The 24,963-nt window shown below is 49.0% G+C and overlaps 1 protein-coding gene across 1 annotated transcript in view; it reads right to left on the bottom strand.

Annotated features, from left to right (window-relative positions):
* Positions 1-24,963, bottom strand: part of LOC146430591 (lipase maturation factor 1-like) — an 85,697-nt gene that overhangs the window by 17,833 nt on the left and 42,901 nt on the right. Inside the window, exons 4-5 of the mRNA XM_085075319.1 lie at positions 23,918-24,085; positions 1,626-1,794 (exon numbers count right to left, since the gene is read on the bottom strand). Coding sequence (XP_084931445.1) covers positions 1,626-1,794; positions 23,918-24,085 — 337 coding nt within the window. The remainder of the gene's footprint in view (positions 1-1,625; positions 1,795-23,917; positions 24,086-24,963) is intronic.

Consider the following 24,963-nt stretch of genomic DNA (forward strand, 5'->3'; position numbering starts at 1 on the left):
TCAAACACACACTTCAAGGTCATGGGCAGGACATGGCTGGGTGACCTCCTGGTGGCCCTGGGCTCCTCTGATCCTCCTGGCACCCATCAGCTCAACAGCCCCTGCTTCCTCAGCAGGGAAAACACTCAGGAATTCCAATTCCCGGGATATTCCAGACACCCCACCCCTCTGGAGGGTGGGACAGCCACGCCCAGAGTGGGAGGTGTGGATGTTCTCCTCGCTGGGACAGCCTGGCTCAGCCAGACCTTCTGGAGAACATCACAGCAAAGGTGGAAGTTCCTCAAAACAGGATCTGCCTCCCCCTCACTGCCTCCCCTTGGCTTCTCCTCCCAAAAGCCTCCGAGCTGCTTGGGACTAAACTGAGCTGGTAAGAAAATCTCACAGCCTGGAAAGCAAAGCTCTAGGAAGGGAGAAGCTGATAAAGATTTATTCCAGCAAAACATGAGAGACACAAAAAGCTTAATGAAGCTGGGAACTCCCATTCTTCATTAACAAGCTGCTTCTTGGGAGAAAACACTGGAGACAGATGCTGCCTCTTGTTGACATTTTTCCTTCCTCTGACAGCTGTTTGGGATATTTCGCCCCAGCAGCTGTGATTGTTGTTGATATTACAGGCAATTTGTTGCTTATATGCGGTTTATAAAAATGCTGCAAACACAGCTCTCCATCTGTTACACAGCCTCATGAGAAACATCCCAGGGCTGCTTCTCCTGGATCAGGGCTGCTTGGAAAGTGCCTCTGGAAGGGGAAATCAGCCACCTCCAGCCCTTTTCTCCGAGTTATAACCCCCCTTGTATTTGCTTTTTCACATTGCTGGTAGGAACAGGAGTTCTGCTCCTCCCTGTTTTGGGGAATTCTCTCCCCACCATGGCGGTGGCCATGCTGCCAGTGAGGGCCACCAGCAGATGGTCCTTCCACTGTCCCAGGGTGATCCAAGCTCTGTCCAGGCTGGTCCTGGACACTGCCAGGGATCCAGGGGCAGCCACAGCTTCTCTGGGAATTCCATTCCAGCCTCTCCCCACCCTTCCAGGAAGGATTTCTTCCCAATATCCCACCTATCCCTGCCTTCAGCCAGTTTAAAGCCATTCCCTTTGTCCTGTCCCTCCATCCTTGTCCCCAGTCCCTCTCCAGCTCTCCTGGAGTCCCTTCAGGCCATGGAAGGAGCTCTGAGCTCTCCCTGGAACTTTCTCTTCACCATGCCTTGAAGGAGAGCAAGTGAGGAGAGCAAATGTGAGAACTCAACTTCTAACCCCACCTCATGTCACACCAGGTGTTTCATCCTTGACTTAATCAAAAATTTTGACTTAAGTCAAAATTAAAAAAAAAAAAAAGATAGAAAAAGCCATCAGAAGTGAAAGTCATTCAACTCCACAGTCTTATTTTGAGTCAAGCCTGACCTTCACCAGAAGCGATGTCCCCATGGGAATGTCCCCATGGCAAGATGCAATGTCCCCACATCAATGTCCCCACAGCCCCTCAAGAACCACCCACCACCTTCCCACCTCCACCTCCAAGCCCACTCCACCCACAGAGCAGCAAAGCCCCAGCTCTGCCCTCAAAGAGACAAAAGCCCTGAGCCAAGCACACCAAAAAGCCCATTTTTTCCCTGTCTGGGAATCACTCACCCAGGGAAAGCCTCTGTCCCTGTGTCCCCAAGAGCTGCAGCTGTGCCACCCTTTCCTTCTGCCGGGAGCTGAAGAGGAGCCCCAGGCTGGCATCATCAAAGCAGGCAATGCTGGGCACCATGGTCAGCCAGTTGAGGAAACTCAGGTTCCCACTGATGATCAGCAGCACCTAAATGGGAAACAAGGAGGTACAGAGATTGGATCTCCCTAAATGCCAACAGAACCACGTGGGGATGGATTTCAGCCTCCTAACGCTGATTTTCCAGGATGGCAAAGCCCTCCTGGAGCCCAAATTTCCATCCAGATGTGTCCTCCTGGTTCACACTGTGAGCTCTGCCTGTGCTTTTGGCAGGAGGGATCAGCCAGGGGACAGAGGGACTTGATTTCCACAGTGACTCCATTTCCACAGTGACTTGATTTCCATATTGCTCCCATGAGAATCACACACTCCCTGCTCATCCCCAGGGATCCATGACAGCAACACCCCTGAAACCCTTCAGGAGGAAATCTTGGAGCTTCTAATTAAAGAGCAGCGTTAAATATAGAAGCGTGCATTTGAAGAGGCATTATTTTGTGTCAATTTTAGCTTTTTTTTTTGGCCGTTCGGGAGAATATCTTGCACGTGGTCTCCCAAAATACCACTCCACGGTATAAACATCAGGAACACGTGGACAATTGCAGCCAGAGGAATTTCAGCCAGCGTTCTGTTTTAAAAAAAATCCATGTTTTCTCATTAAAAATGACAACAAATAAATGTTAAGGACGTGTGATTTCGTATTTTATACGACTGGCACCATGTTTTTTGCTACGGTGATTTGCAAGCTACAAGTTTTAAAACCCCAGCAGGACTCTTCAGAAAAGTCCCAGATTGTTAAAAAAAGGCAGAGCTCTGACCAATCCCAGCAAGGAACAAAAACACTAACCATTATTTAGTTAAGAAAATACTAATTTATGCCGAGTTGGATAATTACGAGGGGGGAAAAAAAGCTATTTCTATCTGAATTCCACACACACGTTGGGTCCTGGAAGGGAACGTGTTACACTCGAGGTTTGGGGCTCGCCCTGTGACCTGAATGTGATTTAGCTCCATGCATATTCATCAGCCTGGATTCATTAGCACACCTCTCACCGAGGGAGCTCTGCTCCTGTTCCGAGGTGGTTTTGCCTCGTCTGAAAATACTCCTGCACTTTGCCACTTCTGCAGCTCTGCAGGAACCCCTGGGTGGTCCACGGGAGGGTTTTTCCAGCACTGATTCACCTCTCTTTACTGCCTGGAAGTCAGGAGCGAGAGCTCCTATTTCCAGCAGCCCCCAAAAAAATCAGGGGATTCAAAAATAACACGAGTTTTGGCGTTTTCTGGGCTGCGGAGGAATCGCGGAGCTGACACGTTTTTAATTTCGGTGATTCTCGCCAAATCCTGCTCACACTGGGGTTGGGGAGACCAACCTGGACCTGCAGAGAAAATCCTCAGAGGAATTCCTGCTTCCAAGGCAATTAACAGGAAAACAGGATTTGTCACACGTGCTGAGGGGAGGTGTCCCAGCAAGAGGCTGTGGGGATGTATTGAGTGAGTTTTGTTATTTCATCATCATCATCATCATCATCATGGAATGGTTTGGGGTGGAAGAGATCTTAAAATCATCCAGTTCCAACCCCAACACCTTCCACTATCTCAGGATGCTCCAAGCCCTGTCCAACCTGGCCTTGGACATTCCAGGGATACATAAATTTTCCAGGAATTCTATCCCAGCCTCTCCCCACCCTCCCATGGAACAATTCCTCCCCAATATCCCATCCATCCCTGCCCTCTGGCAGTGGGAAGCCATTCCCTGTGTCCTGTCCCTCCATCCTTGTCCCCAGTCCCTCTCCAGCTCTCCTGGAGCTCCTTCAGACACTAGAAGGGTGTCAGACACTCAGATCCCCCTGGAGCTTCTTTTCCCCAGGTGAGTCCAGGATGGATTTCCCAGGGCAGATCCCTGCTGGCAGAGCACGTGGAGCTTCCCTGCTCCTTCCCACCAGGGAGGAGAACTCATCCACACTTCCCACAGCAACTCCAGCCTTTGTCACCTCGGCTTTTCCAAGCTCCAACCAACACCCACATCTCCATCCCCATCCATCCTCAGCCCTGATCTGTGCTCCACGAGTGTCTTTTCCTTGCTGGACACCACTGAACCTCCCAATTACACCAACCAGATGGGACCAAACCCCGTGGTGATGGGGAGAAATATTTTTTTATTGAAGCCCAGTATTAATCACGGTAATTGGGGAGGAACTTTGAGGTTATAAAACTACAGCATGTCTAATGAGCGAGCTCCTTCGAGGAGGAACTGAGGGTTTTAATCTAATAATGTCACTTTTATGGATTATGACTGGAGTTTTATGAAGTGTGATATGAAATACAGTGGATTCATGGCTCTCGCCGGATTAATTTGGAAAAGTAGTTTTCCTGGTTCTAGGCCCAAAACCAATTATTCCTCCCATTTCTGTCCCCTGCACGGTTACCAAACCCCTCTGTCAGAAAATGGGCACCAGAACCTTTTTTACAGGTTGGGCTCCTTTCTTTGGCTGGGGTTTGGGTTTTGTTGAAATCCCAGTTGCAAACTGTTAAATTTTGTTACAAACATCCAGTAGGCAGAGGAAGCTCTCATCCCGTGGCACAGGCTGGATATTTGTCCAGGAGGGACAAAAAACATGCTGGAAACTCTTTAAACACAGTTGAGTAGAATCTCTACCTGCACCAGAGTGTGTTTGTTAAGCTATACCTAGAAAAATACTCATATATGTAATTTCCCCCAAAAATTCATCATAGGCACAGACAAAAAAAAAATTCTCATTAAATAGCAGCAACAAGAATATTAATTCCCTCCCATTATTAATTTAATTTCTTGTTAACTCCTTAATTGGATATTTGCACGAGGATTTAATTTCTGCAGAGAAATACAGAGGAAAACAATCACCCCTGTCCACTTGCTCTGATTCAGAGAGGTTTTGGGAATCCCAGAGGAATTCCCAGAGCTATTGGAAGAAAAGGGGAAAAAGGAGCAGCTCAGCTCCTGCTGAGGAATAAACCAACTCTGGACACCCGAATGCACAATGTCCACTAAAACCTGTCCTTTTCTGGCTCAGGCTTTGACAAATCACAAATTGCACTGTCAGGTTGGTGCAATTCCAGACCTAAATCCCAGGTCTAAAAGCAAGAGGGACCCAAATCCTTCCCCTGCTGTCCCACACCCCACATTTGGTTTTGATCTGAGTGTGCAGCCATGGAAGTGTTTCCCTCCCAACTGGTTTTTAATTTTTTGCTACATGAGCCACCTACCAGAGATCCCACAGATTATGGGATTAGACTGGGAAGCATTGCTAGGGAGCAGCACCACTCCCAGATTTTTGGTGGAAAAAACCTCCAAGAGAAGTGAGAGAGTGAAAATGGAGTGATTACAGTTTATGTCTATCTAGCTGTATCTATATCTAAAAAATAAACCCACACATATATATTTGTTTATTCATAAATATAACATATAAATAAATATGAATAAAAATAAATAAATAAAAAAATATATATGTGCACCCCAAATCTCACACTTCAGAATAATCCTAAATATTTTGGCTGGCACTGGCAGGACTGGGCAATTCCTGCCTATTCAGGTTTGTCTGGGAACGTTTTGCTCCAGGTTTTTATTTTCCCTCTCTGCTGAGCTCTGCTCCATGCTCGGATATTAAGACATCATAAGAAAAATTCCAACACGGCAATGAATCATGGACTGTCACCGTTTGCCAGAAGGTGCAAATTTCAGGTTATAAAACTGTCAAAACCCCAAACAGTTACGGGGGTTTGGGTTGTGCTGTTGTGCCTCTGGAAGGGGATGTGGAGAAATCCCTGTGGAGCTGTGGGATGGAGAGCTTTGGGAACAGCCAGGGCACATCCTTGGGGGATATTTGATATCAGAGATCACATCTATGGTGATATTTGATATCAGAGATCACATCCATGGTGATATTTGATATCAGAGATCACATCCATGGCTGATATTTGATATCAGAGATCACATCCATGGTGATATTTGATATCAGAGATCACATCTATGGTGATATTTGATATCAGAGATCACATCTATGGTGATATTTGATATCAGGGATCACATCCATGGCTGATATTTGATATCAGAGATCACATCCATCTCTCATATTTATATCAGAGATCACATCCATGGTGATATTTGATATCAGAGATCACATCCATGGTGATATTTGATATCAGAGATCACATCCATGGCTGATATTTGGTATCAGAGATCACATCCATGGCTGATATTTGGGATCATGGAATTGCTGAGGTTGGCAAAGCCCTCTGAGATCATCGAGTCAAAACAATTGCCCAGACAAGCCAAGGCCACTACTGTCCCATGTCCCCAAGTGCCACATCCCTGTGGCTGTGAAATCTCTCCAGGGCTGGGGATCCCACCCTGGACAGCCCTTTCCATAAGGAATTTCCTCCCTGCTAAACCAACCCCAAAAGCCGACAGTCACTTACTCAAGTGGCACAACGAGGTTCCTTTGGTCCTCCACTGCAGCCAGGATGAGGAATTCCACCCCAGCCATTCCCAGCACCTTGGGAATTCCCAAAAACCTTCAGGCATGCAGGTTTTGGAGGATGCAACCAACCCTCAGCTCAGCTCCATGGGGCTTTTCCCACCAACTTCAGCAGGACCCAGACACTGCAAGGATAAACTCCTGACTTGGGCAAACCACAAACACCCTTTGATTTTGTGCTGCAGAGCCAGGATTATCCCCCAATATCAACACACAGGAAGAGTAGGAATCGGGAAAAACATCTTTCAGCCCAGTAGAAATCATCCTGGTTGGAGGTTTAATTACAGCCTGGCATGGGCTGTCAATAGGCACCAATCAATAACTCAATTACACAGAGCTGTAATTAATGCTGGATGATTACTGAGTGATCAGGAATAAAGTGGATCACCGTCAGGATTATAAAGTGACAGCCCTTCTTCCAGAATATCCTTCTCCCTATTAATTAGGACGTTTTTCAGCAGGAGATGGGTGAGTTCAAAACTCCCTGTGCGAGAAATGATGTGAATTAAACGCTGCTCTCAAATCCTGCATCAGCCCCAAGTCACATGGAACTGTTTATATTCCTTGATTGAAGGAATGCTAAAACACTTCTGGCAAAAAATGCTTCCATTCCCTTTCCCCACGCAGGCACTGGTGGAAAAAAGTGGTTTCTCCTTTGGAAACCACTTTTTCTGCAATATTTAGATGTGTTTAACAACTGCCAAAATCAGAGCAAAGCCCGTTTTTTTGGGAAGTGAGGAGGAGAACACATCAGAAAAAAAATCTATTCTGATAGCAAAGCTTTTCCCCAGTTCAGGTCTTGGTAAAATTTGGCTGAAATTGGTATGAAAGACAGAGTTAAACCCAATGTTTTTGGGAATAAATATGGATGGGAATGCTGAGTATGGCCAATCTCAGCCAGCCCTGGCAGAGCAAAATGGGATCTGCATCACAAACTCTTCCAAAACAAGTCAAACCCAAGGTTTTGGTTTCACCAGCTGTGGACACAACAGCTGGATTGGGACCCTGCTCCCCAAATTTACTCCAAGCCCAACTTTTCCTCCCCAAATTTACTCCAAGCCCAACACGGATTCAAAGCCATCTCTGCCTCCTCAAGCTAAAAGGAAAGGACACAGCCACACCCACAGGCACGGGGAAAACGCGAGGAGAAAGGCAAGGATGTCACATCTGATCAGCCTGACAGCAGGCTGGGAAACACTGGTGGCTCCCCTGATTTGGCTCTCCCTGCAGCTCCTCTCCTTGCCTCGTTAAATCCCTAATTTTGGGTAACTCTAAGCTCTGGAGCAACATCTGCAGTGAGGTATTGCACTTGGGTTGGCTACTCGGTGTCACTGCAAGCCAAGGCTGGGTGGATTTCCAGCTCCAGGGTGACCTGGGTTTTTCCACCAAGCCAAGAGCACGTTTTGGGGGAACACAGAGAGCCCTGGGAGAAATGGGAAACAGTTGTGGCGTGAAAACACACCAGGAAAAGCCAGCCTGGTGAAGTGGTTGGGGCTGGGCAGCATTTGATTTTAATAAAGCCAGGCTGCAAAAGCCTCGGGGATGAAAAAAAAAAAAAAAATAAATGAAGGAGTGGATGTAAAAAATTTTATGGAAATGCTATGATTAATAAATTAAAAAAAAAGGAAAAAAAAAAGGAGAAATGTGAAGGAAGGGCAGAACAGCCACCCTGCCTTGGTATCTCTGTCAGTGATGGAGATCTTTCCCTCAATTCTGCTGGAAAATAGCTTTAAAAAGTGTCCAAGGCCAGGCTGGACAGGGCTTGGAGCAGCCTGGGATGGTGGAATTGTCCCTGCCATGGCTGGGGTGGGAATGGTCACTAAGGTCCCTTCCAGCCCAAACCATTGCAAAATTCCAAGTCCCAACTCCTGGTTGGAACCACCCAGCTCACTGACACATTTAATCCCAAAACGTGCAAGCACTGGACATGGAGCTCTTGTTAAAATTTTCTGAGGTCAGAAGAAGAAAAGGGAGAAATAATAGACATTTTCCCGTTTTCCTTCCATCCCAGATGGCAATCCCTGAGCTGTTAGAGGTGGGGACTAAATAAATAGCAAATGAAATGTACCCTGGGCAAAACCAGAGATGCTTAAGAAAACACAAAATGTGTTAAAAATCACATTTTTTTATGCTGCCATCTGCAGCAGTTTCTTTTCAGCCTTACTCATAATTCCAGTTACAATGGGAGTGAGGTGTTAATTATGAAATGATAAAAAAAAAAAAAAAGATTTTTCAGCTCTTTCTTTCCCTGAGCAGTTAGTTCCACATGGGATGAAGTGATGCTGGGATGGAGGCAGGGAAGATCAGAGATTGGGATGCTCCTTGCTCCAGCCCTGCTGGGGGGGGGCTTTCATTTTATTTACATGGATTTATTTACATATAAATAAAAATTAAAAATATGAATTTATAAATATAAATAAAATTTCAGGAATCTGAGCTAAACCTCCAACACTGGAATTGATGGAGCACTAGATAGGAATGGAAACCAAAAGAAGCCCAAATCCTGCTTTCAGCCTTGCAGAGCAACACAAGCTGCTCCAAAGGGATGGAATAAAATCAACTCAGAGCCGTTTATCTTTGAAACTTGCATTTCAGGGCTGCTGGAGGAGCTCTGAAGCTCTCAGCCACAGCCAGCTGAGTGCAGTGGGTATTTCCTGGTAGCCTCATCCTGCTTTTCCCAGCCCGGATTTGGCCCGTGGCTCATCACACGAGGGGGGATCACACATCCATCCCCGAGGGTGCAGGGGAGGAAGCACAAAATGCCACCCACTTGCAAGGTCACAGCTGCAAGATCCTTGCTCACGCTGCTGCACTGATGGCTTACATATGAGAGGAACCTTGGGAGAGGAATGAAAACACAGGGAATGCTGCTGGAGAGACATTCTGAGTGCTCTGGTTGAATATTCTGGCTGAATATTCTGGTTGAATATTCCAACAGGAGGGGGAATGCTGCCCTGACCAACACCCCGTGGCAGCTGGGCTGTTAGCAGGGGAAGATGCTCCCCTGGAAAAGCTCTGCCCAGAGGTTTTGCAGCTCCGAGGAGTCAGCAGCAGAGGATGAAGAGCAGCTGCCTGTCGGTGAGGAAGTTCCTGCTCCCCACAGTGACTCATCCCGCAAAACCCCAGGGCAGCCCCATCAGCCACGGCGCTCGTTTTCAAAGGTTACTCATTATTCACCCACAAATTGGGTTTGTCAACAGAGGGGAAGAGAGAAAATCCACCATTGCCTCATCCTGTGATCCCAGCAGCCTCGCCCAGCGGGGTGGGTAAGGAGCCAGAGGGTGACCCTGGGGCAGGAGAGGACAGGGAAAGGGACAGCAGGGAGCAGAAGGTGCCAGGCACTGCCTGGTGCTGCTGGAGGAGCACTGGGAAGGGATTGATGAGAAGGAGCAGGGAGCTGAATGCTCCCAGGCTGCTGCATGTCAGCGCTGAGCTGGGGAAAGATGCAGAGAATGGGAGGGAAAATAATGCAGAGAGCTGGGAAAAGATGCAGAACACTGAGGGGAAAAATGCAGGGAGCTGGGAAAAGATGCAGAGAATTGAGGGGAAAAGATGCAGGGAGCTGGGAAAAATACAAGGAGCCAGGAAAAGATGCAGGGAGCTGGGAAAAGATGCAGAGAATGGGAGGAAAATGATGCAAAGAGCTGGGAAAAGATGCAGAGAACTGGGGGGAAAAGATGCAGAGAGCTGGGAAAAGATGCAGAACATTGGGGGGGAAAATGCAGGGAGTTGGGAAAAATGCAGGGAGCCAGGAGAAGATGCAGGGAGCTGAGAAAAGATGCAGAAATCTTTGCTATTCCAGTTTTTCTGCACCATCCCCACAGTGCTCAGAGCTTGCCCTCATTGCCAGGCCTGGCCATGGGATCAAGCAGGACAGTGGATGAGGTGACAGAGGATGTGCCCAGGTGTCCTGGATGGATCCTGCAGGGACAATCTGCCCTGCAGCCCTGGAAGCTCCTGCTGGCTTGGCATCTCCATCCCAGACCTTCAGGCCAGACTCTTTACGGAGAATTTGTCTGCCTTTGCAGCTTAATTCCTCCTGACAGCGAGAAAGAGCCCTCAAGGTCCGTGCAAACCAAACTGTTTCTGAGGCAGAGCCAAAGCCAGAGCAATCCCAAAGCTCCAGAAGTCCCTGCTGGAGCGCTAGCAGTGCCACAAGGCGTTTGGGGACGGACAGCTCGGAGTGACCAGCAGCCCAGGCAGCGCGGAGGGAAGGGAAATGAAGCAGCAAATTACAGCTCTGCCCAGGAGTTTCCAGCTGGGATCCCACTGAGGTATTTCCCAGTCCTCCCAGCTGTGGTTGGAGCTGCTCCTGCCTGGTGGCTGGTGGTGGCAGTGCTGCTGTCACCGCTGGGGACCGCAGGCAGTGACAGCAGGGGACAGCAGCACAGAGGGGACTGGGACAGAGCCAGGGAGATCCAAAGGGTGTGGAGGTGTCTCCTGCTCCTGCAGACCCTCAGTGCCCTGGTTTGGCCTTGCCCTGGATGAGGAATGTTCATCAGTGCTCATTACAGAGCTGTGACATGTGGCACTTTGCTGTCAGGGTCATCACAGGCTTGGCCAGCTCAGGATGGGACAAGAGGAGCAGCAGTGACACAGCAGCCATGGAGGTGGGAGCAGAGCCCACCCAGCACTCACTGCAGCCACCTCAGCTTGGGGACATCATCGACCTGAGCTTTGAGGAACAGCAGATCCACTCCTGACCCAACCCAGCTGCAGGAATCCCTCCACGGCCCCAAACACAGTCACCTTGCCCAGCTTGCCCAAATTCTCAATAAAAGTGCAAATTCCACGGCCCCAAACACAGTCACTTTGCCCATATTTTCAATAAAAGTGCAAATTCCATGACCCCAAACACAGTCACCTTGCCCAACTTGCCCATCTTTTCAATACAAGTGCAGATGCCATGGCCCCAACCACTTTGCCCAGCTTGCCCATATTTTCAACACAACTGCAGGCTATTTTGGCTGTCACAGCACGGAGCTTTGCACTCAGTCAGCAATCACTGCAAGGCAGGAGAAGCACCAGGAGCAGCAGCAGAACCACCAAGAACATCCCTGGAGCAACTTGCAGGCAGGATTTCTCCACCAGAGCATGGCCCAGGGCAGGGCCAGCCCAGGGAAGCCACCACGAGGATTCTTATCACAGCAGTGGCTGCATGTGGAGTATTTCATTTGGCACCCTTTGGAGCTCTCATAATCTTTTCCTTTATGATTAATATTAAACAAGTCATATTCCTTATGGAATTTCCCAACCCTGTCTGTTTATATTTTTCTCTACATCAGAGTTAATATTTTCAGATCGCCTCTCTCTCTTTTTTTTTTTTTTTTTCCCTTTTATTTCACGTTCATCTGTTTTTCCTCATTTTATAAATCAGGTTTCTTGTTTAGTAGCCATGACAACATCTGCCTGCGGTGGTTACACCACAGCCTGGGGCTTTTTATTTTCTTTTCTCCCCCCCTCAAAAGCTGCCTTAGGAAAAAAAAAATCCTTTAAATAAATAAAAGCATAAAATGAAAGGGGGCAAGCTCAGAACCACCTCCTCCCTCTTTTCCCTCCAATGACCCACTTCAACAAGACTTCCCAGCATGGTGGGTGAGGACTCCACTTGGCTTCCATCCTGCAAAGTCTTATCCACTTAGTTCACTTCAATGGGAACGCTCGGGAGTCAAACACATCTGAAAGTCTTTAAAAGCTCGAGGTCTGAGCCTGACGGGCGCAACGGCGAAAAGCTGGAGCTGCATTTTCCTGCTGGGCGTTGAGCTCTGCAGAGCAGCGAGAGGGTTGGGGTGGGATGGGGTGGGATGGGATGGTATGGGATGGGATGGGATGGATGGGGTGGGATGGGGTGGGATGGTTTGGGGTGGGTTGGGGTGGTTTGGGGTGGGATGGGGTGGTTTGGGGTGGTTGGAGTGGTTTGGGATGGTTTGGGGTGGGATGGGGTGGTTTGGGGTGGTTGGGGTGGGTTGGGATGGTTTGGGGTGGGATGGGATGGGATGGGGTGGTTTGGGTGGGATGGGGTGGTCTGGGGTGGGATGGGGTGGGATGGGGTGGTTTGGGGTGGTTTGGGGTGGTCTGGGGTGGTTTGGGGTGGGATGGGGTGGGTTGGGGTGGGATGGGGTGGTTTGGGGTGGTTTGGGGTGGGTTGGGGTGGTTTGGGGTGGGTTGGGGTGGGATGGAGATGTGCTGCTCCCCCAGGGAGGTTGGGGTCACTTCCAGGAGATGTTGGAGCTCAACGTCATCTCCTCGACAGGAATCACCACGTGGACCACCATGGATTTGGCCACCACAGCCACCCTGGTGGCTTTGGCACCTCCCTTGCTCTGGATTCCCAACCAAACCCCATGGCTGGAGGCTGCAGGATCCACATCCACCCTCTTATTTCAATTAAACCCTGTCAGGGTAACCTGGAGATCAGGCAAAGGGATTTCAAAGCAAAGGAGCATCACACCACCAAAGGCATTCCTAAAATCTAGGGAATATTAAGTAATAGGTTTTTGTTTTTCCTAAATTCAGTCTTTCAGGATGCTGGGAACCAGCAGCTTAGAGGGAATTCAGGCTTTTGGAAAAACAGGAGTGTGTTTTATTTTTGACTTCTCCCACGAGCACAGCAAATGGCCATGGAGCTCAGGACCTGTGCTTGCCCATGGAAATTCCACACTCTTCCCCCACTATTCCACACTAATTCCACCACTAAAATTCCACGGGGTGTTCCACCCAGGGAACCAGGAGATGGCCAGGAACAGTGACAGCAACACCGAATCCAGAGGAGGCAAGGAGGAAGGGGAAAAGCTGGGAACTGAACAAAGGCAGATGAACCTTGAACGCAGCAGAACCTCTGGGAGCCCTGAGCCACCGCCAGCAGATGTTCCGAGGTCGCTGTAACCTGACTCCGAGAAGGAAGAGGATGTGTTCCTCCCAAATTCCCTGCGGTGCTTTAATTCACTGCAGTCCTGCAGAGGCTGCATGTGGTGATCACAGGTGGGGCTTTCACACCGACCAGGAACATGGATTTGGGGGCAAAAGACTCCAATCCGTTCAGGTTTGGGAACAGATTGCCATGAAAACATCTCCCTTTCCCAATAATCGGGAAAACCCCCCAGCAGAGATTTTGCAGCAGCAAGGATTCTCTCACTGATGGCAAGCAGGAGCTGAGAGTGCCCAAGCAGCATTTTCCAGGTTTTTCCATCCCTTCCTGGCTGGGTGGAGGAAGGGAATTGGGAAGGAGCAGGAATTAAATGGATGCAACATTTTGAATCTCCAGTGAGGAGAACTGGCAGATTTGCCCTGGTTGCTCCAGAGGGGTTTGTGTGGGGATTACAGCTGCTTTTCAAGGAATAAATGACATTATTGATGCCATAAAAGCAAGTCCTGTCTCTTTCCCACTCCCTGCTCCTGCCATTCCCAACCCCATCCAAACGATCCATGCAATCTCATTTGTTTTTCCAGAGGAAATTTTGACATTTCTGTTGACTGAGGTGACCTGAGTTTGCTGCTGCTCCTGGATTTTGGCATCTCCCAGGAGCTGGCAGCTTCTCCAAGGGTGAGCCTGATGGTTCTGTGGAAGGTGTCCCTGCCAGGAGGAGCTTTTTGGGTTTTTCCAACCCAAACCATTCCAGGATTCCATGGAATACCTGTCCCTCTCTGCTCTTTGGCTCACAAAGTGCAGGAAATCCATCCATGTGCCATCCCAACCATCACTGGCCAAAATCTGGGACAAAACATCCCCAAACTGCTCTCTTGGTGCACTTTTCTCCCAGACTTCCCCTTGTATCCATGACTTGTGCAAGGAGGGCATTTCCTTTCTCAGCCTTCCCAAAACTGGCACTGAGCTGGGATTTCTCCCTGCTCCCAAGATTTTCTGACTGCACCAGGGTGTGAATTTAAAGTGTCACTTTTCTCTCTGAACAGCTCAGAGCAAACCCACGTGGTTCCTGCAGAGCTTAACCCATCTCCAGAGGAAAATGTGAATGTGGACAAATCATGGTAGAGATGGATTTCAAATCCAAGAGTCCCTCAGGGGAAAACAGGAGAGGTGCTGGCTGGATTGAGGGGTTTTGGGGCTCAGCTCAGGGTTGGGAGCAGCAAGAAAAATCTAGGACCCTCTGCACAATGCCAAACATGGAATTATGGAATGGTTTGGGTTGGAAAGGACCTCAAAGCTCATCTCCAACCCCCTGAGGGACATCTTCCACTGTCCCAGGCTGCTCCAAGCCCTGTCCAACCTGGCCTGGGACACCTCCAGGATGGGGAGGCCACAACCTGCTGGGAATGTTGTTAGGAAGTGAGATTGGGGTTTGCAAACAATCCCCCAGGGAATTGTCCCCACTGAGCACAGCACAGCATCTCCACCCCACATTCAGGGCAAGGACCTAACCCAGCACAGCACCAAACCAACCCCAGCTGCTCCAAACCCATCCTGCCCCAATCTCCGAGCCACAGCCCCAAAAATCCCAGTTTTTCCAGGGAGATGAAAGCAACGAGTGACACAGGTTTCCTGCAATTTCTGGCTGTTGCATCACCAAAGAGATAACGGCCCTGCTGGAGCCTGGGGAACGGGATAACACAGCTGTGTCAACTGCGTGTGGGCTGGAGCATCCCCAACACTTCCAAAGCAAAATAAAACCTCTCAGGGCTCCACAGGAACATTAAAGCCAGCCACTTGGCCCAGGGTGAGCGAAGGAGTGATTCTCATCAAAGCAGGGAAATAGAAAATCCATCCTCACCTCTGTCCCTGAGCAGGCTGGATGTTGAGATCCGTGCTCTGGGATTCTGTGGGATCGGTTGGAATGGCTTTAATTAGATCTCTGGGTGAGGGGCACTGGGGAAACTCACACCTCTGGGGTTTTTTTTTGCACATTTGCACATCCAGCTGACACGAGGTGGGCTCAGATCCCAACTATCCACGGGCAGAAAGCACACAGTCATTTAGCCTGATGGGACAGAACTGGCTGGAAAATGCAAATTAATTAAAAAAAACCCCAAAGTTGAGCTCCTCAGAGGGCAGAAGGCACAGGTTTGCCAAAGAAGCTGTGGCTGCACCATCCCTGGAATGTCCAAGGCCAGGCTGGACAGGACTTGGGATAGTGGGAGGTGTTGGGGTTGGAACTGGATGGGATTTAAGGTTCCTTCCCCCCAAACCATCCCAGGAAAACCACACCAGGAACCCACAGTGAGAACATAATCCAAACTGCTCTGACAGCCAGTGGGACCAGAGGGAAGATCAAGGAGCAGGGATGGCAAGAAGCCTCTTTGCAGCCAGGAGAGTCACTTTACCAGCAGCAAAACCCTCTCCTGGCTCCAAGAACACCACAGCAAAGGCATCATCCCACTCCAGCCCCTTCCACTCCTCAGATGGGCACTGTCTGTCTTCACACATCCATCTCTGACACCAAGAAATTATTTTCTTCATCATAAATGTATTAAAAATCCCCTTTTAAAAGAAGTTCCTCATCTGCCATCTGTTTCCAGTTAGGCTGTTCTGATTTCATCTTCTTCTTTTTTTTTTTGAAATGGAATAGAAAACATTATTTAAAGGTCCTGTGATCTTGCTGGTGGGAGGAAAGAACCCAAATCCCAAATCCCAAATCCCAAATCCCACCACTGTCACCCTGCTGAAGAGCAAAGGGAACCAAGAGCTGGGAAGGTGCAAAGGGATCAGCTCAGATCAGGACTAAGGGACAGAAAATGAGATTAAACTTGGAAGAACTTCACCATCTCCTCAAACCCTCGCCCTGAAAGTGGAGAAATTCAGTTTAAAGGCTTTGTGCACATTTTAGTGGGTGATTCCTCTGGCTTGGGCACAGCGCTGGGCTGTGATGGCTTCACTCACCATAAATAAATAAATAATCATCCCTGGAAATGTGAAATCCCCAGAACATGGTGCAGATGGTGCCATGGACACCAGGAACACCTCAGCTCTCCAGCTGCTCTGCCTCTCCTCAGGCAGAAATGTTTTCTGCCCTCCTCACCCACATGTGCAGCACATCCTTCATCCCCAGCCTGGCCCAGGGCTGAATCCCAGCTGGGAAGAGCAGATGTTGGAAGCTCCTGCAGCCTCCCCAGCTTGGATCATTTCACCCACAGCATCCTCAGCATGGATTTTCCCATCCAGCCCAAAACACCTGGAAATTCTGCTGGAGGACACAAAGGTTCTGAATCTTGAGAATCAGGTGCAAAATTCAACCAGGGAGAAAAATCAACCATCTCGAGCTGCCCCAGAGCCCAGGGAGGGGAAATCCTCCCCAGGCTCTTCCTTTGGGAAGGGAAACTCCCTGTCAGCCACATCATTCCATCAGCTCTGGAAGTGAAGTGAAGCACAGGAAGGCAGAGCTGAGAGCACCCAGGAAAACTGCAACGTGAATTTTCACCACATTGGAGGAAATCTTGCGATTTAAGGACCCAGGTGGTGATTTTGGAGTCAGCAATATGCCCAAGGAGGTGGCACCAAACTTCAGCACAACCCCAAACCCTGCTGGAACTCATCCCTTCTGCCCCAAACCAACTCCTGGATGGCCAAACCCATGGCAGCCCCAAAACCAAGAGCCCCAGTGCAGAGTGAAACCCAATCCCAACCTTCCTGCTGCCTTTTCACAGCCATGGCAGAGCTTCCCATCCCTGGGCCTCCCCTGGAAATCTGATTTCATGGCTGGGCAGCACATCTCCCTCTCAGGTTGAACCAAAGGTGAGCTGAGAGTCATGCCAGCCATCCCAAACCCTGCTCCATGCCCAACCAGCCCCTTCAGGAGCCATCTGGGGTGTCCTGGAGAGCCCAAATCCCCCATTTCCAGGAGCCCCAAGGCTGTGGGGTTCCTCCCTGTGGTGCCAGCAGGATGAGTGATGGGAAGGCAGCCCAGCTCCAGGCCTGCTGGAGTCACTGCCTGTCCCCTTTCCAATTAATCAACTTCCCATACTGATTAACAGCATGATTCATGGCTCTCGTTAGGAGCATTCTGGAACAAACAAGGCTGTATTTCAAGGCCACTGGCTTAATGGTTAAAATAAATACCTTCCAAATTTCTATTTTCAAGTAGCTGAACCTTTTCCACCTTTACAACTAATTCAGACTTCCTTCAAATTATTTTTCTAAGTAATATAACAATTTGTTTTTCATTAGAGCTTGTCAAAGCCGGGCTGGGGTTTATTTTGAGAGAAACCAGCGCTCTGCAGCAACTGTTTAGTGCAATCTGAATGACGCCCAAAGGGGTTATTGCAGCCACAATCAAAATAGAGTTTACAGCGCTGGCTTGGGGTGACACTTTATTTAATGATTTCCAAAAAAAAAAAAAAAAATAAAGAGGAAAAAAAAAACCTCCTCAGCGCCCCGAATCAGGAGCTAATTAAATGCACTCCTATGGCTCCCAGTAAGTGTTTCTCAACTCTCTGACTACTGCAGAATGCAAGGACTTAACTTGTTGCTAACTAATCCCAGACCCCATTATGGGAGCAGTGTTATTGACTGGTTTGGGGTGGTATGTGCTGCTGGTCCCGTGTCTGGCACTGCAGATCCTATCGAGCTGGATGTGAAATCAAATATCAGAGTGATTAAATCGCTCGGGCTCTGCCTGCTTAACCCAGGATTTTGTCTTGTTGGGGGGTGCATGGCTCGGTATTTAATTTAAGGGGGTTTAAATGTGACAGAAAATCTGCCCTGGGAGTGCTTTGATTTCACATTCCTTTTGTTTTGCCGAGGAGAAAAGCTGAGCTGGAGCATGGCCAGGGCTGAGGGAGGGGATTGGGGGATCTGGGGGATGCAGAGAGGGACAGGGACACCCCAGCCCAGGGTGGGGATCAACCTCCCCAATCCCAGCCCAAATCCAACATTCCCAAACTGAACCTCTCTCCCTGCATCTCCCATCTCCCTTAAAAAATCAGATTTTTCAAACAACTGCACTGCAAAACTCTTTTCCATGATTCCATCCCTGCAGTCGTGCTCTGCTGCTCGTTTTCCTGAGATTCTCTGCTTGTTGTTTCTCTCCAAACCACAACAAAATCAACACGATCTGGACTTTGGGGAAAGCTGAATTTCCTCTGTTTGCTCAGGCAGTGACACCCACCCTGTCCCACCCTGCCAGCAGTGCTGGGCTGGGGGAAGCACACTCCCCAGCATCCTTAGGGGTTTGGAAAAATGCAGGAAAGGAGCTTTGTACAGGAGTAGGTAGTGACAGAGCAAGGGGGAATGGGTTTAAACTGAAAAAAAGGAGATTTACATTGAATATTAGGAAGAAATTCCTCCCTGTGAGGGTGGGGAGAGGCTGGGATGGAATTCCCAAGAAGCTGTGGCTGTCCCTGGATCCCTGGAATGTCCAAGGCCAGGCTGGATGGGGTTTGGATCAACCTGGGATAGTGGAAGGTGCTGTTGGGGTTGGAATGGGATGAGCTTTACTGTCCCTTCTCACCCAAAATATTTTGTGATTCTGCAAACTACAGAATAACTCCTGAATTTCCTGGCTGCTCCATCCTCCAGTGAATTTGCCTTCACTCTCACCCAACACCTCAGCAACACCTCCAACCACCCTGCAAACCCCTCCTCAAGCATCACCCGTGTCCTGGGGGTGCCCAATTAAAGCCCTCCCGTTAATTAGGGCCTGATCCTGCTGCCACGAGGCTGGGATGGTGTAACCCTGCTAATCCAGCCCGAGACACCTCTGATTTCCACCAGCCTGGCAGCTACAACCAAGCCCAGCGCCGAGCTGACAAGTGAAAACAAACACTGGATTCAGACACTTTCTGCAGGCTGTTTCAGTTTTGTTCCCTTCTCTCCAGGCTGCTGCTGTGACCTCTGCCACCTCCTCAGCCAGCAACACAATCCCTTGCAGCTGTGGCACTGCTGATCCCATCTGTGTGTGTGTGGCTGCAGGGGCAGAGCTGGGACAGCAGGGATCTCGGTCCTCCCATCCCAAAAAATCAGGGGAAAAGCCCTGCTTGGCCTCTCCTGCCTTCCTGGAGAGATGGGAACAGAATCAACTGGAGGGAAAACGTCCGTTTCCATCAAAAGTTTGAAGAGGTTGGGGTTTGGCCAAGCTGAGGAGAAGGAAAAAAAAAAAAAAAGGCAGAAAATATCTGTTCAACAACTGGTTTCTGCCTGAAATGAAAAAAAAAAAAAAATAAAAGAGGAGGAAAATGCCTTTGCTCCTGCTCTCCTGCCCATTCCCTGGTGCAGTGCCCAGCTGGGCAAGGGTACTGCTGGGAGCTGCTTTGCCAAGGGAATTCCCAAGAGCTGGAGGCTCCTGCCACACTCCCCCTCTCTCCCTGGGTCTCCCATCCTTCTCCAGCTCCTAAAATCCCCAACTGCACCTCAGGGGTTCCTTCCCAGGGCTCTGAGTCCTGCAGGGCTTTTGGCTTTTGGGAGGTTTTCCCACTGCTGGCATTGCCATCCTGCTGGAAACCAGCCTGGCATCAATGGTGGGAGCAGGGAAGAGCTGGAGATGCCAAAATTCAGGATCTGGAGAGGGGGAAAAATAAATATTCCACAATTCCACCTCCTCCAGGGAATTCAGGATCTGGAGGGGAGGGAAAAGAAATATTCCACAACCTTTCCAGCTCCTCCAGGGAATTCTGTCCTGGCTGAGCTCACCCAGGGGGGAGCAGGGAAGAGCTGGAAATGCCAAAATTCAGGATCTGGAAGGGGAGAAAAATAAATATTCCACAACCACTCCACCTCCTCCAGGGAATTCAGGATCTGGAGGGGGGGAAAAGAAATATTCCACAGCCATTCCAGCTCCTCCAGGGAATTCTGTCCTGGCTGAGCTCACCCAGGGAGTTCTCCAGCCACAGGGATGCTCCACGCTGGAGGAAACACCAGGAGCTCAGAGGGGCCAAGGAAAGGAGTCAGACTCCCCTTAATCCACCTAATCCAAAGGGATTTAAGAGCTTAGAACTCTCCCCACATCCTAACCTCCCCAAACGGTGCCTTCATGGCTCTGAGAGGAAAGCAAAGCGCCGGATTTTCCATCCTAGTCGTTAATTTATGGATTTCACCTTTCTGATCCCGAAAGATTCCCTCCTGGCACTGCCAAAACTGTAGGAAAGCTCAGCCCCTTCACTCCCTCTCTCCAGCCCAGCACTACCTGCCAGCTCTGAGGGGCAAGGTGGCTTTTTCCTGCCTTTTTTTTTTTGGCTTTCCTCTCGCTTCCCCTCATCAACTCGTTTGCCAAGCACTGCAGTTTTACTGCCTGCCTTCCAAGGAGCCAAGAAACACGTTTGCTGGTGGGAGCTGGGAGTCAGCGTGAAAAACACACAGTTTCAGGGGTTTGAGGAGGAAAATCCAGGGGTTTGAGGAGGCAAATCCAGGGTTTTGAGGAGGAAAATCCAGGGGTTTGAGGAGGCAGATTCAGGGTTTTGAGGAGGCAGATTCAGGGTTTTGAGGAGGTGGATCCAGGGAGCAGCAAAATCTGCAGGATTTTCCTTCCCCAGCAGCACTTCCAACCTCCCTGTTCCTAAACCCAAAAAACTCCTTGGGGTTGCTCTTCCTAAACTCCAGAAACTCCTTGGGGTTGCTCTTCCTCAACCCCACAAACTCCAGCTCTGCCCTGGGGCTTCCACAGAATTGAGAATAAGAATCCACACCTCACCTGAGCTCTCCAAGACCTTCCAAGATCTCTTTTTTCCCCCCTCCAGGTACTGACAGCCACATTTTTAACTCCATTTCTCCTGAACGTTGGGGTTTCTCAGATCCAGCTGTGCATTTCTGAGGCTCAGAGCTGACCTCATTACAAAAACCATCCAACCCCAGAATTGTGAAGGCTGGAAAAGCTCGTTAAGACCATCAAATCTGACCATCAAATCCAACCATCCAGCACCACATCCACCACCAACCCAGCTCCTGAAGTGTCACATGCACGGGTCTGCTGAACATTTCCAGGGATGATTTATTCCCATGGAGGACACAAATCCATCCTCAGGCTGCTCAGCTCCTCCTCTCTGACGTTCCCAACCTCACTAAGCCTTTTTCCTTACAAACGTGAAGCAGGAGAGAAGAATAAGTTCACACTTGGAAAAAACCCCACTTTCCTTCTTTAAAGGCTGACTTTTTTTGGGTTCCTGACAAAGCAATATTCTCCAGGCCAGTTGGAATCTGGAAAAATACACTCACTCAACCTAGCCACCATGACTCCAATAACAATTATAAAATGTCCAATAAAACTTGTCTGTAATGTCAATTCAAATCTTGAAAAGCAGAATTAAGTGGTATATCAACATTAAACTTTATTGCTTCCTTTGCAGAGCACAAGGATTGTCAATAAAAGTCATTCTGAATGAAGAAAAGGGCAGTAAATATTAAATAAACAGGTTTTTGTTGAAATGCTATAAATGCACCAGAGCTGCCTCTTACACTGGGACCTTTTCTGCCTTGGCAGACTCCCCTCGTGATCGAAACGAGTCACTAATTGCCAACTATCAATAAAGGGCCAATTAAAGGGGGTTGATGCCTGCATTTGCTCGCTGTCATTAGGAGCCTTTATTGGGTGTACTCGGCTTTGCCAGGTCCCTGGGGCTCTGTCTGAGTCCCCCCAGCACTGCCAGGGCTGTGCTGCTCGGCTGGGGCCCTGCAGGAGCTGGAAGGAGCTGGGAAGGAGTTGGGAAGGAGTTGGGAAGAGCTGGGAATGAGCTGGAAGGAGTTGGGGAAGAGCTGGGAAGGAGCTGGAGAGATGGGAACAAAATCAACTGGAGGGAAGGAGTTGGGAAGGAGTTTAGGAAAGAGTTGGAAAGGAGTTAGGAAGAAGTTGGGAAGGAGTTGGGAAGAGCTGGAAGGAGTTGGGAAGGAGCTGGGAAGGAATTTAGGAAGGAGTTGGGAAGAGCTGGGAAGGAGTTAGGAAGGAGTTGGGAAGGAGTTGGGAAGGAGTTGTTGGGAAGGAGATGGAAAGAGCTGGGAAAGAGCTGGAAGGAGTTGGGAAGAGTTGGGAAGAGCTGGGAAGGAGTTAGGAAGGAGTAGTGAAGGAGTTGGGAAGAGCTGGAAGGAGCTGGAAAGAGTTGGGAAGGAGTTGGGAAGGAGTTGGGAAGGAGTTGGAAGGAGCTGGGAAAGAGATGGGAAAAAGTTGGGAAAGAGCTGGGAAGGAGTTGGGAAGGATTTGGGAAGGAGTTTAGGAAGGAGTTGGGAAAGAGTTGGGAAGGAGCTGGGAAGAGCTGGGAAAGAGTTTAGGAAGGAGCTGGGAAGGAGTTGGGAGGAGCTGGGAAGGAGTTGGAAAGGAGTTGGAAAGGAGTTTTGGAAGCAGTTGGGAAGGAGTTGGGAGGAGCTGGAGGTGTCACCAACCTGAGCCCTGCTGGGAGCTCAGCAGGGATGGAGCAACCCTGAGGGGAGAAGAGGATGAGAAGGAAGCATGGAATATGGGATGGGTTGGGTTGAAAGGAGCTTAAAGATCATCCCATTCCACCTGGCAGGGATTCCTTCCACTATCCCAGGCTGCTCCAAGCTGGCCTTGGACACCTCCAGGGAAGCCACAGCTTCTCTGGGAATTCTATTCCAGAGCCTCCCCACCCTCCCAGGGAAGAGTTTCTCCCTAATCTCTAATCTAAACCCACCCTCCTTCTTCTTAACCAACAGAAAAGGGAGGATTTGCTTTGTCCACGAGACAAAACAGGAGCTGTTTTATGGTTGGGCTGAATAAAATCCTCCTGGTGACACTGCAACCCGCAGGGGTGACTCGTGTCCCACACACATCTGGCACCTCTGGAGTCACAGCTCTCCCTGCAGCTGCCCAAGCTCCATCCCAACACAGCCAGAGCCGGGCAGAGGTACAATCTGCTGTCCAGCAGCTCCCAGACCCACCAGGAGTGGTTTGGATTGCGCGAGGGCAGAGCCGGCGGGTTTGCTGTCAGACCCTAAAAGCTGATCAGCATTTCTGTGCTTTCCCAAGGCAGCTCATGAGCTGTTCCCCACTTCAGTCACCACCTGGACTCACAGTCCCAGCTCCTGAGGATGGATTTCAGGATGCTGGAATGATGCTGGGCAAAGGGAGGGCAGCAAATGGAGTGGCTGAGAGGTTTTGGGAGCTCTTCCAACTCTGAGTTTTGCACAGGTACAAAAAAAAAAAACCCACCCAAAAAATCACCTGGATGGTGAACACCATGGAATTTTTAAGGAGTTATTTCCATTCTGGGTCTCACCTCAGCCCATCTGCTATTTGTGAAGAGCTGCTCAACCATTTTCAGAGATAAAGAACAATCCTCGAATGATAAGGAGAATGATGAGGAGAATGATAAGGAGAAATCTCCTGAAAGGAGAATCTCTTCAGAGGGGGAAAGATGTCTATAAAAATTAACTTTTGGGGAAATTACAAGGGGGAAAGGTGTCTATGAAAATGACTTTTTGGGGAAATTACAAGGCGGAAAGATGTCTATGAAAATGAACTTTTGGGGAAATTACAGGGGGAAAAGATGTCTATGAAAATGACCTTTTGGGGAAATCACAAGGGGGAAAGACGCCGATAAAAATGACCTTTTGAGGAAACGACAAGGATTCAGCACAGCTGTCAGAGCTGCAGGATCAACCCCTCTGCTCTGATCCTGGCTTTCCATTTCCCTGCAGTGGGAAACAGCCAGGAATTCCTAGCTGGGAATTCACCTTCATTCCCTGGAGCCTGAACTCCTGTCCTTCCCCAAGCCAGCTCCTCCAGTTGGGAACACCAGTGCTGGAGAGAACAGATTTTTGGATAGATTTTTGTTGCAATTTCATCCCTGGGGAAGCAAAGCAGCAATCTCACCTGGAAGAGGATCTGCAGGAGGCCGTGCAGGATGCACATCCTCCTCCCCAGCAGCAGGAAGAAAGGCACCAGCAGCTCGATGAAGTGGTTGACCAGAGTCTCCAGGCGGTGGAACCACCACGGCGAGCGATGCATGAAGTACGAGATGGGGTTGGGCACAGGCTGGGTCTGCAGTTAGAGAGGGAAAAAGGGATTAATCCAAACCAAAACTGGGTATGGAGGGCAACTATAAAATCCTGGCCTTATTTCGTATTTCTATCCTCAAATCTGCCCTCGGGAGAACCATCCTTCACCTCGGGGAATTCATCTCTTGGCAGAGAAAATTACTTTTTTCGAGTTGTTCTTCATGCATCTTTAAACCAATTCATCTCCCAAAACCCAAGAATTTTCCCTTTTAAATATTCCCTTTTGTCATCGCAACCAAACCCCATCCCAAATGAACCCCACTCTCTCCCAAAAACCAAGAATTTTCCCTTTTTAATTTATTTTCCCTTTTCAATTTTCCCTTTTGCCATCACAACCAAACCCCATCCCAAATGAACCCCACTCTCTCCTAAAAACCAAGAATTTTCCCTTTTGAATTTTCCCTTTTGAATTTTCCCTTTTGAATTTTCCCTTTTGAATTTTCCCTTTTGAATTTTGCCTTTTGAATTTTCCCTTTTTAATTTTCCCTTTTGTATTTTCCCTTTTTAATTTTCCCCTTTTGTCATCACAACCAAACCCCACCCCACATGAACCCCACTCTCCTTTAACACTGAAATCTTACACTTAGCTCAGCACAGAGGGATGTGAAACTGAGTGAAGATGCTCAGAGCAGATCCAGAAACTGAGCCCAAGATTTGCTCAGGGTCAGACCTTGGGTCAAACGGAGCCAGCAATGGAAACCAGATTTCCAAACCTCGGAGATCTGCTTTCAAAATGTTTAAAATTCAAAGAAATGTGGCGGTGGAGCTGCTTTCCAAGATGGTAATTTGGGAGAGGAAAGTGTAATTCCTCTAAACATGTTATACTGGTTAAGGTATTTACATACTGGCCTTGGGACAATA

This window comes from Lichenostomus cassidix, chromosome 14, assembly GCF_008360975.1.
Source record: "Lichenostomus cassidix isolate B80296 chromosome 14, HeHo_3.0, whole genome shotgun sequence".
In the NCBI taxonomy this organism is placed as follows: Eukaryota; Metazoa; Chordata; class Aves; order Passeriformes; family Meliphagidae; genus Lichenostomus; species Lichenostomus cassidix.